The sequence below is a fragment of the Protobothrops mucrosquamatus genome, unplaced genomic scaffold (genome assembly GCF_001527695.2).
Source record: "Protobothrops mucrosquamatus isolate PMUCROS unplaced genomic scaffold, P.Mucros_1.0 scaffold25, whole genome shotgun sequence".
Lineage (NCBI taxonomy): Eukaryota > Metazoa > Chordata > Lepidosauria > Squamata > Viperidae > Protobothrops > Protobothrops mucrosquamatus.
Window position 1 is genome coordinate 243,460 of NW_015386410.1, and position 11,042 is coordinate 254,501.

Genomic DNA, 11,042 nt, shown 5'->3' on the forward strand with positions numbered 1-11,042 from the left:
ACTAATCTAGCCTCCTAGTACTTCTAACTCTTACTTAATACAATTCATTTCCTTGTTTAATTCCAAATGTAATCCAGGAATTCTGGTTTGCAGCAGCCATGTCTCTCTTAGATGGCCTAGCTCAGGAATATACCGGCCAATATTCCAGATGGTTTGGACTTCAACAATTAGCCAGCATGACCAAGTTGCAAGTCGTGATGGGAATTATGTGGTCCAATCACTCTTGATACCTATCAAGATACCTTAAGAAGAAAACTTCCAGATTTTAAACTATGACGTGCTGGACTGTTTCCCCGTCTGAATGGAATGCAGCTTTGGTTAGACGCCAAGCTATTCCTTCCGAGCAGACGTCAGGACTGGAAGAGAAGAGCTGATTTGGGACAGAAAGTTGGGTTTTTTCCCAGCTTGTGAAGTGTCTCTGTATTTGCAATAATGCTAGAAAGGGTGAGTTGGACCTCCTTCACCTCCCCATGCAGAGCTCCTTTCAAAGGGAATGAGCAGGGGACATGTGTTTCTTCTGCCCGACTGGTTTCCCTGGCACCCAAGTGGGCACAAAAGGCTACCCTGGGAGGCCTTGTGCCAAAGCATTCCCTCAACGGTACGTCATCTCTGACTCGCAGACAGCGCAGTGCCCGTCCTCCTCCCCCTGCTGCCTCTGATGATCTCCACCCTCTAGCTGGGTATCGGGGTGGGGAACGGACTAGACCTGTTCAGCCAGAACAGTAGTCGTCAGGGTGTGAAATGAATTCTCCCGAGGGCGCCGCCGTCAACCGCGGCAACAACACGCTGCTTCTTAGAAGCAGGAAACTGTACTCTTGCCTTCTCCTAAGACGCAGCCTGCATTTGTGCAATTCAGCCCCATGGAACCCATCTTTAAGATGAAAGAATTTTTTTTAATTTTTTTTTTTTTTTACTGAGAAGGGGATTCTTCAGCCTTCCCAGACAGTTCCTTTGACAACAGTGCTGGTGTTTTTCTTGTAAATCGACTTCTACCTGCCCTGGTGTCACTCCAGCCTGTTCTTTTCCAGTTTGCTCTCCAGGCTGCTCCTTCCCAGGTATTTCAGCCTGTAGCAAAAAGCATTTTTAGCCTCACCCTCAGCAATCTTTCCCCTACTTTTTGAGCTCTTGATGCATTCAATTCCTAAGATCCTCGGGCAAGGTGGTTAACAGAATAATGGGAGGTTACATTCCAATGCGCCTGAAAACACTCCAGGTTAGGGAAGGTCATTTCTGCATATTTCCCTTATTGTCAGCCAATGTCGATGGAGTCAGGTGACTGAGGTCAAATGGACAAAATTTGTCTGTTGGCATGGAGCTGGAAACCTGTTTGGAAAGTAGGTAGGCTAGCAATAGTATGCCAAAAGCAAAAATATATGCAGAAAAGGGAATGTCTGCTTTCCAAACTTGAGATATTTTTTCCCCCTGCTGCTGAAATGAAAAATCAGTGGGATATTTTTGGTCAGCCTTCCCAACCCTGGGAAGCAGGATGGCTCCGTAGTTAAGGCGTGATGGCTTAGTGATTAACATGGCTCGGTTTGAGACCCGAGCATCGTGCAGTGAAGTGAGCATCCATCTCTGCCTAGCTCAGGGGTTAGGGTTAGGCGCCGGGTGCTGTTTCTAACATCCATCTCCCTGTCTGTCTGGGATCACACATCACGTTAAGCCTTTGTTTTTGAAAAGTTCTAGTGCCTTAATCCACACATAATGCTTAGCTGTAAGCCCTGGATTAATAGCCCAAAAGTCTGGGTTCGTGTAAAGATGAACCCAAACAAATGGCATGTCTGGCTTAATATGATGTGTGAATTAGGTCATCGTCATGCTTTAGAGTTAAAAATAGCAGGCAGTGAAATTGGCTTCTCTCTCTTTATTTTCTGACCTTTTTTCAGTTTTTTCTTGAAGCAGAAAGAAACTACGTTTTTTAAATACTTTTTTTTTTTGAAGCGGCAAGAAGAGACTGGACAGCCATTTGTCTGAAATGGTGTGGGGTTTCCTGCCTGAGCAGGGGGTTGGACAAGATGGCCTCCAAGGTCCTTTCCAACTTTTTAATTTTATTATTGTTATGGTTATTGTTATTATTATTACCTTAGAAAGGAGAGTATTTGGCAGGAACCTATAGAAACCAGGAAGCTGTGCATACACAAAGGAACTGCAGTCACATTGGGGGGCTATTCTGACGTGACTTTCCGTCTTCCCTCCAAATGGCAGACATACTCAGGGCTCTTCTGTGTGGTCATCAACCCTTACAAGAATTTGCCCATCTACACAGAACAGATTGTGGAGATGTATCGGGGCAAGAAACGTCACGAGATGCCTCCCCACATTTATGCCATCTCGGAGACTGCCTACCGAAGCATGCTGCAAGGTACTCGCTGGAAGACCCACCAAAGGGAGAGGAGAGGGGAAAAGGGGTTTTATTATATGTCAGCAGTGGACAAAGCACAACTCTGGAGGCTCAGGGGGATGATTCCATGCGACCCTACGCCTCATTTCAAAAGCCTTCTGAAAGCCTCGGCTGAGATGCTTCACTCCAAGTCTAGCAATGTGCTGTAGGGAAAACAGAAAGAATAGAATAGAAATAGGAATAAGAATAGCATAGCATAGCATAGCATAGCATAGCATAGCATAGCATAGCATAGCATAGCATAGCATAGCATAGAATAGAATAGAATAGAATAGAATAGAATAGAATAGAATAGAATAGAATAGTAGTAACTGTGAGAGGGACCTCGGAGTCCTAGTGGACAATCACCTAAATATGAGACAGCAGTGTGCTGCAGCTGCCAAAAAGGCCAACACAGTGCTAGACTGCATTAACAGTGATAGAATCAAGATCACGTGAAGTGTTAATACCACTTTACAATGCCTTGGTAAGGCCACACTTGAAATACTGCATCCAAGATGTAAAAAAGATGCTAAAACTCTAGAAAGAGTACAGAGAAGAGCGACACAGATGATTAGGGGACTGGAGGCTAAAGCATATAAGGAACAGCTGCTGGAATTGGGTATGTCTAGTTTAATGAAAAGAAGGACGAGGGGGGACATGATAGCAGTGTTCCAGTATCTCAGGGGCTGCCACAAAGAAGAGGGAGTCAAGCTATTCTCCAAAGCCCCTGAAGGCAGGACAAGAAGCAACGGGTGGAAACTAATCAAGGAGAGAAGCAACCTAGAACTAAGGAGAAACTTCCTGACAGTTATAACAATTAACCAATGCAACAACCTGCCTCAAGAAGCAGTGAATGCTCCAACACTGGAAGTTTTCAACAAGAGACTGGACAGCCATTTGTCTGAAATAGTATAGGGTTTCCTGCCTAAGCAGGGGGTTGGACTAGATGACCTCCAAGGTCCCTTCCAACTTTACTATTGTTATTAGAATAGGAATAGGAATTAGAACAGGAATAGAACAGGAATAAGAATAGAATAGAACAGGAATTAGAATAGAATAGAATAGAATAGAATAGAATAGAATAGAATAGAATAGAATAGAATAGAATAGAATAGAATAGAATAGAATAGAATAGAATCTTTATTGTCACTTTGAATGTACACTAATCGGCATACATTAAAATGAAATTTCATTGCGTTCAGCTCTCAAAGGGTCACCACCTCTGATATACACTACAAAAATATGACAAAAATAAATAAATAAATAACAGAATTATGCATATACCCACCTATATTATATGACAATATAATAAGAACAAGAGGGAGGATTTGAGTGGGTCTGAAAAAGAAAACCTAAGCGGCCCTTTCAATTTTTGATTCTGGCCCTGCTCCCTCTTAATTTTCCCTTCTTGCTCTCTAGGAAGTACATCCCTGATTAAAATTAGGTTACCCACTTTGCTGTGAGCAATAAAAGGGGCAGGGGAGCTGTGAATGGAAAGATTAAAACAGTGGTTCTCAAATCTTCCTCATCACGGACCCTCTTTAAATACCTTTTGTGGCTACAGACCATGGCCATGGACCCTCAAGACTTAACTCAAGATTTAAAGCACTAGACTTAACGAATGATTCATGGACCCCCTGTGACAACATCGTGCCCCCCCCAGCGGTCCGCAGACCGCAGGTTGAGAACCACTAGTTTAAAGAATTCCCTATTCCAGGCTGAAGCAGAAAGAAGAATGGGTAATTTTAGGTTGTATATTGGATAGAGTGTGCAGATGGATAGAGACAGGGAGCTGATGAAGTCTAGCACTCTGTGGTTGGTGGATGGACAATTGCAAGTGTGTTTCAGATGTGTTCCTGCGGAGGGAAAATATTCTTCAGGAAATGGGAGCAAACAATTTTGATCTGATTCTTTTCTCTTTTTTGCCCCCAGATCGAGAAGATCAGTCGATCTTGTGCACGTGAGTATGGCTTACGGTGGGGAGGGGCTGTTGAAAGAGATGCTTAGAGGAGAGAGAGCAAAAATTGTTCTGTATGCGTGTTACCAGAGGCTCTAAAAACTTGATAGGCCAAAGTGCTAGCCCTTCATTGCATTGTGGGCAATTATAGTTGGAACAGAAGCAGTCTATTGGTTTAGTCCTGTAAGAAATATTGTACAAAACCTAGTTTAAACAATCCTACCATCTTAAAAGAGTCATTTGCCAACTGCTAGCTTCATTCATGTTCCCTTCAGAATGGAAAGAAGTAATTTATTTTATTTTCTCCCCCTTGTAACAAATATTGTTCTAACCTGGGATAGAAGCTATGAACTTGATCTCATTGAAAATGAATCAATAATTAAGCAGAAACTGCATTGCTCCCTTCTACTTTCACCAACTTAGTGCCCTCCAAATGTGCTGGGATTAAAATTCCCATTTTACATAATTAGAAAAGGCTGCTTTAGAGTGCCCAAATCCCTTTTCATATTTTCCTCAGCGGTCCTTGTGAATAAAGCTTTAAGACGATGACAAATGTTAAAAGTTGTTTTTTTTATTCCAGCTGTTCTGATGGACAAAGATATATTCATTTTTTTCTTACCCTTCCCTAAATTAGGCTGTTGAACAACTTTAACAGGACAAAAGTTACCCTAGATCAGGACTATCCATATTCTAAGTCCAACCACTACTTGACCACGATATTTTTTTAGTATTATTATTACTGTAGTATTGTTCCTGGTGAGTTTGTGATCATGATGGAATTGGAGCCAAAGACCTTCTGGGTTCCCGGTCCATACGTTTTGAGAGGATGCTGCTGACGGGACAGGTTCAAGTTTCAAGTTTATTGCATTTATATCTCCTAGTGGAAAGCAAAAATTCAGAATTCAGGAAGTAAAATACTGAACTTGATTCCCTCTCTGTGGAAACCGCAGCTCTAAGCTCAGCCCTGAGACGGAGAGGCGTGAGTGTGTTCCATTTGTTTTCTCATCGGATGTCTGTTCTCTGCAGAGGCGAGTCCGGTGCTGGCAAAACAGAGAACACGAAGAAAGTGATCCAGTACTTAGCACATGTGGCTTCATCTCATAAAGCCCGGAAGGACCATAATGTGCCGGTGAGTGTGAGGCCACATCCAGTTTCAGCCACCTGCTCTCCCTTGGGTTGCAAACCTAGAAAGGGCATGGCATTCTGGTATGACCCCTTTGCCAACTCTGGTTTTGCATTCCTGAAGTGGAGCCAATGGGTTCCCCCATCTGATGCCTAGGAAGTAACCCAACATCTAATTTGAGCCAGGGCCAGTCTAGAAGCTCTTCCAAATACCAGCGGATGGCCCTGGCATGTGTGAAAAGGTGATCCCCTGAAGAGCCTTTCAAACGCATGCAAAAGTGCTCTCCCCTATTCTGTCATTCAACACACCTACTGTCTGCCCATCTGGAATTTGGCTACCATGCCTGTGGCACCCACCCAGGCAGGATTGAGAGTCAGTCTTGGGTTTGAATTAACGTCGTTTCCTTTGTTGAAGGAAATGAGTCCTTGCTTGGCCTTTTCACATCATTCCTTTCAGCCAATATGCCAGCCATTAATCACACTTTTCTTCCTCTTATATAGTTTCAAGGCCCTTTTGGTTGCTTCCTCCCAATCTTAGAGTTCAACTGCAGGGGCCCAGCAGATCTCCTAGCACAAGGGTCCCCAACCCCCGGTCTGTGGCATGCCAACAACCGGTCTGCACATACAAGCAAAGCCCCATCCGTGGGATGCAGGCAGCACGCAAAACCACGTACTCTCCGGTCCGCGGAAAAACCTCTCTCCATGGGACCGGTCCCTGGTGCCCAAAAGGTTGGGGACCTCTATCCTAGGACACTTGCGTGATCTTCTCTTGAATGTTCTTGCATCTTGTGGACATAAGCCTAGGTCAGGGGTAGGCAACCTTGGCTCTTTTATGACTCGTGGACTTCAACTCCCAGAATTCCTGAGCCAGCCATGTTGAGGGGAAAGAGAGAGGTTTCCAAGCTGAGCCATGCTGGCTCAGGAATTCTGGGAGTTGAAGTCCACGAGTCATAAAAGAGCCAAGGTTGCCTACCCCTGCCCTAGAGGAAGAACTTAGGCTCCAGTTATTCTAGCCATCTCCTTTCAGAGATTATAATCTGAATCATGAAGGGTTTCTTGTTCCCTGTCTCTTCACAAAGATACTCCAAAGGAACTATTGGCCAACCTGAACCCCTCTCCTTACCTCTGTTGGGCCTAAAACTATCTGACATCAGCCCTGAAACTTCCTACGTGCAATGCGTTGAGAAATTCCTTATTTTTCCCTTTGGTGCTTCCCGTCTCTGATTGCACGAAAAGCCGTCTTTTTCCCTTGTCCATCCCTAATTCTATAGCCTTGGTGTAGGGTCTACGAGTATATGTGTGTGTATGTGGTTGTTCCCACATGGAAGATGATATTAATACCCCTCTGTTGTCTTGCTGCCTCAGCTGGAGTTCCTCAATGAAGCCAAACAGGCAAGAAAGCTGAATGCATGCTGCTGAGATGCCAGCTTCCCCCCGCCCCACTCCTCACCCTCATCCTCCAGTGCTGATTGCGGGTCCCTATCACTGGCTGCTGCTCCTGGTTCCCACCTATACTTAAAATTGCTCTTCTGAGTCAAATGCATTTCTCATCAGTTGCACACTTTGCCTGTTGCCAGACTCACTTCCTTGAACCCCTTTCCTCACCAGAGTTATGATGCCACGTTCCTGGGGGGGGGGGAAACATGTTTCAAGAGGTTTCGGGGGAGGGCCGGGAAATGAAGCCAGGTGTTGGGGGGTCTCCTACTCCTACCCTTTTCTGTTGTGCTGGTCCCCAATTTATGTCCTTACGTTATTGTGGTTGAGTTCTTGTTGTGTTGTTCATCATCTAATTTAACCCTTTGATATTTTTTTTTTGTGTTTTTGTTTCCCCTGTCTTGCTCCCTGCTCTGCCTTCCCATTGTATTTTTTGTGATGTCATCCCCATCCCAACCTCCATAGACTTCCAGCCCTGCTTCCTACGTGAGTAATTTTTGGAAACAGCTTCCCCCTGGCTGGCCTTGGAGTTTCTCCGAGTACTTCCTCGGCCCAAAAGCTTTGCGAGGCCAGAGGCCTGCATAGGTTGCTGCTAACCCCTTTTCCTTCCCGCCTCCCTCCTTTTCCTTCATCTAGGGAGAACTGGAGCATCAGCTGCTGCAAGCCAACCCTATCTTGGAGGCCTTCGGCAATGCAAAAACGGTGAAAAACGACAATTCCTCACGATTCGTAAGTCCTTGTGGATGGATCAATCCCCTCCCACCCAGTCATCTACCTCAGAAATCTATGGAATGAAGATCCTGTTTAGAAGCTTCCAATTTCAGACCAGTTGAGCCCTGGATTTCAGACAGAAGATAGCATCTTCTTTAGCAGTGGAAAATATTTTCAGATCTGGAACATCAAACCCCAGTTGTTCTAATGCAGTGCTTCTCAGCCTTGGCAACTTTAAGATGGGTGAACTTCAACTCCCAGAATTCCCAGAGTTGAAGTCCATCCATCTTAAAGTTGCCAAAGTTGAGAAACGCTGTTCTAATAGGTAGTTGTTACCCTTTTTAAATGAATTATTCTGCCACCTTAGGTGTGTCTGTGTGTGTGGTCTTCCTATCTTCAGGTTAAGATTGCTTCTCACACAGCTATAGCAAGTGGCAACAGTTGCCAAACACTTATAAGGATACCTTTTCTTGTAAGATAATCTCTTCTGTTGAAATCTGTTAAGCTGCTTCACTCTTCGCCTATTTCAAATGTGTTGGAACACAATTCCAATAATTCCCTAGCTGGCTAGGAGTTGAAATATTGTCCAACACATCTGCAAGGCACCAAAGTGGAGAACGTGTGTATACAGCAGTGTTTTTCTAACTTTGCAAGCTGAAGATGTGTTGACTTCAACTCCCAGAATTCCCTAGCCAATATAGGGAATGCATTGCAGAGATTGGAGCTGTGATACAAGACATTCATAATAACACTGGAGTGTAAAAGGCCCTACCTCCCACTGAATAAAAAAAGTTACAGCAAATTGCCAAAATGATTCTAAATTTAAAAGTAGATCATCTTATGTTGGTAAATCTGGATTTCTTTTTTTAAAAAATCATCTTTTTCTTTCTGGAAAAAAAAACAGTTAAGCTGTGTAGCCAAGTTGTTGAAAGAGGCAATGTTACGTCCGGCTATCTGATGAGGAGATCTGAAGGACAGAAAGCAGGCTAAGACACTGTTCTTTTGTTTGGCTTGGCTATTAGCTCCCAGCAACAACTCCTCAAACTTAAATTAAGAATGGGTTGTCCAGTTACAATGCTGGACAAACCTTTGGCCTCAGGGGCTGCACTTGATGTCTCATCATGACTGCTGGGGATATGATAGCATTCAAGAGGATGGAGTTATTTATTTCCTTCCTTCCTTCCTTCCTTCCTTCCTTCCTTCCTTCCTTCCTTCCTTTATTCATTCCTTGCACTATCATGGCTTTCAAGGGATAAAATGGGCCTTTAGTACAGATAGTTCCAATTGGGACCAGAAACTCCATTGCTAAGCAACATAGTTATCAGGTGTGGCATTGCTAACCTGCCAGGACTGGCAGTCCTGGCAGTCCCAGTTGCCCTTGTTAGGAGAGTCATGTGTGATCACAGTATCCCACAATCAAGTGATCACTATTTGCAATCTCCTGCTGGCTTCCCCAGTGACTACTTGTTGGAAGCCTGCAGGGAAGGTTGCAAATGACAGTCACGTGATCACGGGGCGCTGCATCATCATAATTGCAGGCTGGTTGCCAAGACCCGAATCGCAATGGTGATCGTGGGATGCTGCATTGCCTGCAACTACGAGAACCAGTCATAAGTACCTCTTGCTCTGCCCCGTTGTAACTTCAAACAGTCACTGAACGACTGGGCATTAAATGAGAACTATTTGTATTGCACTCATTTTTGCCTTTTACCCTCCAGTGAAAAACTATCCTGATATTTTGGCATAAAAGAGTTTAATGGTACAGTGGGTGGGCTTCAGCTGAGGATACCCACTTTGCTCCTTTAAATACTTCAAAGTACAAAAAAAAGAGCCTTAAAAGGTTATGCTTGTAACCCCTTTCAAATATACCCTTAAACTTTCATGTACCATTTCTTCGATTCCTTTCTTTAGAAAGGGCAAAATATATAAATGCCTTTTTGAAATCCTATGCCAGGGGTAGGCATCCTTGGCTTTTTTATGACTCGTTGACTTCAACTCCCAGAATTCCTGAGCCAGCATGGCTCAGCTTGGAAGCCTCTCCCTTTTCTCTCAGCATGGCTGGCTCAGGAATTCTGGGAGTTGAAGTCCACAAGTCATAAAAAGAGCCAAGGTTGCCTACCCCTGCCCTATGCCAACAAACTCCATACTTGCTTTGGAAGAAAAACCAGTTTTGTTGTTGAAAGTCTTTTTTTCCGCTTCCTTTTGTATTTTTTTTGAGAAATGCTTTTGGTTTTTAGCCACTCCTTTTCTTTGAAAAGAAAGAAAAATACAAAGATTTTCTCTTCCTCGTAGATGAAAGGCAGAAGAGTGAGCTTTACATTCCACTGTATTATTACTTTCTGTTAGCTTTTCTTGTTTTTGTGGTAACTGGTTTCTTCCTATTTAGGAAAGATCCATTACTAATTGAATTGACCAGGGGAATTTATTTCCAGCTTCTGCGGTTCACTAACATCTGGAAAAATATTTAAAATACCGAAGAATTTTTCTGTATCAGTCACACCATTCTTCTGATTGCTGTCTCATTGTCCCATCTCTTTTTCTACCCACAGGGTAAGTTTATTCGGATTAATTTTGATGTAGCCGGCTACATTGTTGGAGCCAATATAGAGACATGTATCCTTATTGTTAGAGAATAGAAGTTGTAAGTTTGGGCCGTGGCAGAATGCAGGCCCAGTTCTCTAGGCCAAGGTAGGCAACCTTGGCTCTTTTATGACTCGTGGACTTCAACTCCCAGAATTCCTGAGCCAGCATGACTCAGCTTGGAAACCTCTCTTTCCCCTCAGCATGGCTGGCTCAGGAATTCTGGGAGTTGAAGTCCACGAGTCATAAAAGAACCAAGGTTGCCTACCCCTGGGTCACTAGGCAGATAGAATTTGAGTTTGAGTGGGCATCAGATCCTCAGCATGAACATTCCTGATGGCAAAAATAGCAGGTATCTGGTCCAAATATCAGACGTCCCACGGGCAGGTGGAATCCAGGTGGGGCGATTGACAAGCCTTGTTGGGCCTGGGTGCCTAAGGAGAAAGAAATAGTCTGTACGTGCCATCTTTAACTCAGAGTGTCCCAGATCTTTTGGAGAAGTCCCGGGCCATTCGCCAGGCCAAGGATGAACGAACCTTCCACGTTTTTTATCAACTCTTAGTGGGTGCTGGTGAACACACGAGAGGTGAGTTTGTCCTTTTCATTTCTCCAGGCATCATGTGGCTTAGTGTTCTGCATTTATAGAGTAGCAATAAAGCTGAAGGACAATCAATTGATTGGTGCTAAATACTCAGAACTTTTTTGACTAACCTGAGAGGAAATAACTCACCAGAAAGAAAGTCTTAACCAATTTTTATTTATTTATTTATTTATTTATTGAATTTTTACCCCGCCCTTCTCCTTGCGGACTCAGGGCGGCTGACAGCCTGATAAAAACAACTACAGAAATACCCT

At 43.9% G+C, this 11,042-nt stretch overlaps 1 protein-coding gene across 1 annotated transcript in view; it reads left to right on the forward strand.

The window, feature by feature from the left end:
- The window catches only part of LOC107283087 (myosin-10-like), a 73,131-nt gene that overhangs the window by 12,639 nt on the left and 49,450 nt on the right, over nucleotides 1–11,042 (forward strand). Inside the window, exons 3-8 of the mRNA XM_029283138.1 lie at nucleotides 2,206–2,362; nucleotides 4,316–4,343; nucleotides 5,367–5,469; nucleotides 7,533–7,625; nucleotides 10,157–10,220; nucleotides 10,675–10,773. Coding sequence (XP_029138971.1) covers nucleotides 2,206–2,362; nucleotides 4,316–4,343; nucleotides 5,367–5,469; nucleotides 7,533–7,625; nucleotides 10,157–10,220; nucleotides 10,675–10,773 — 544 coding nt within the window. The remainder of the gene's footprint in view (nucleotides 1–2,205; nucleotides 2,363–4,315; nucleotides 4,344–5,366; nucleotides 5,470–7,532; nucleotides 7,626–10,156; nucleotides 10,221–10,674; nucleotides 10,774–11,042) is intronic.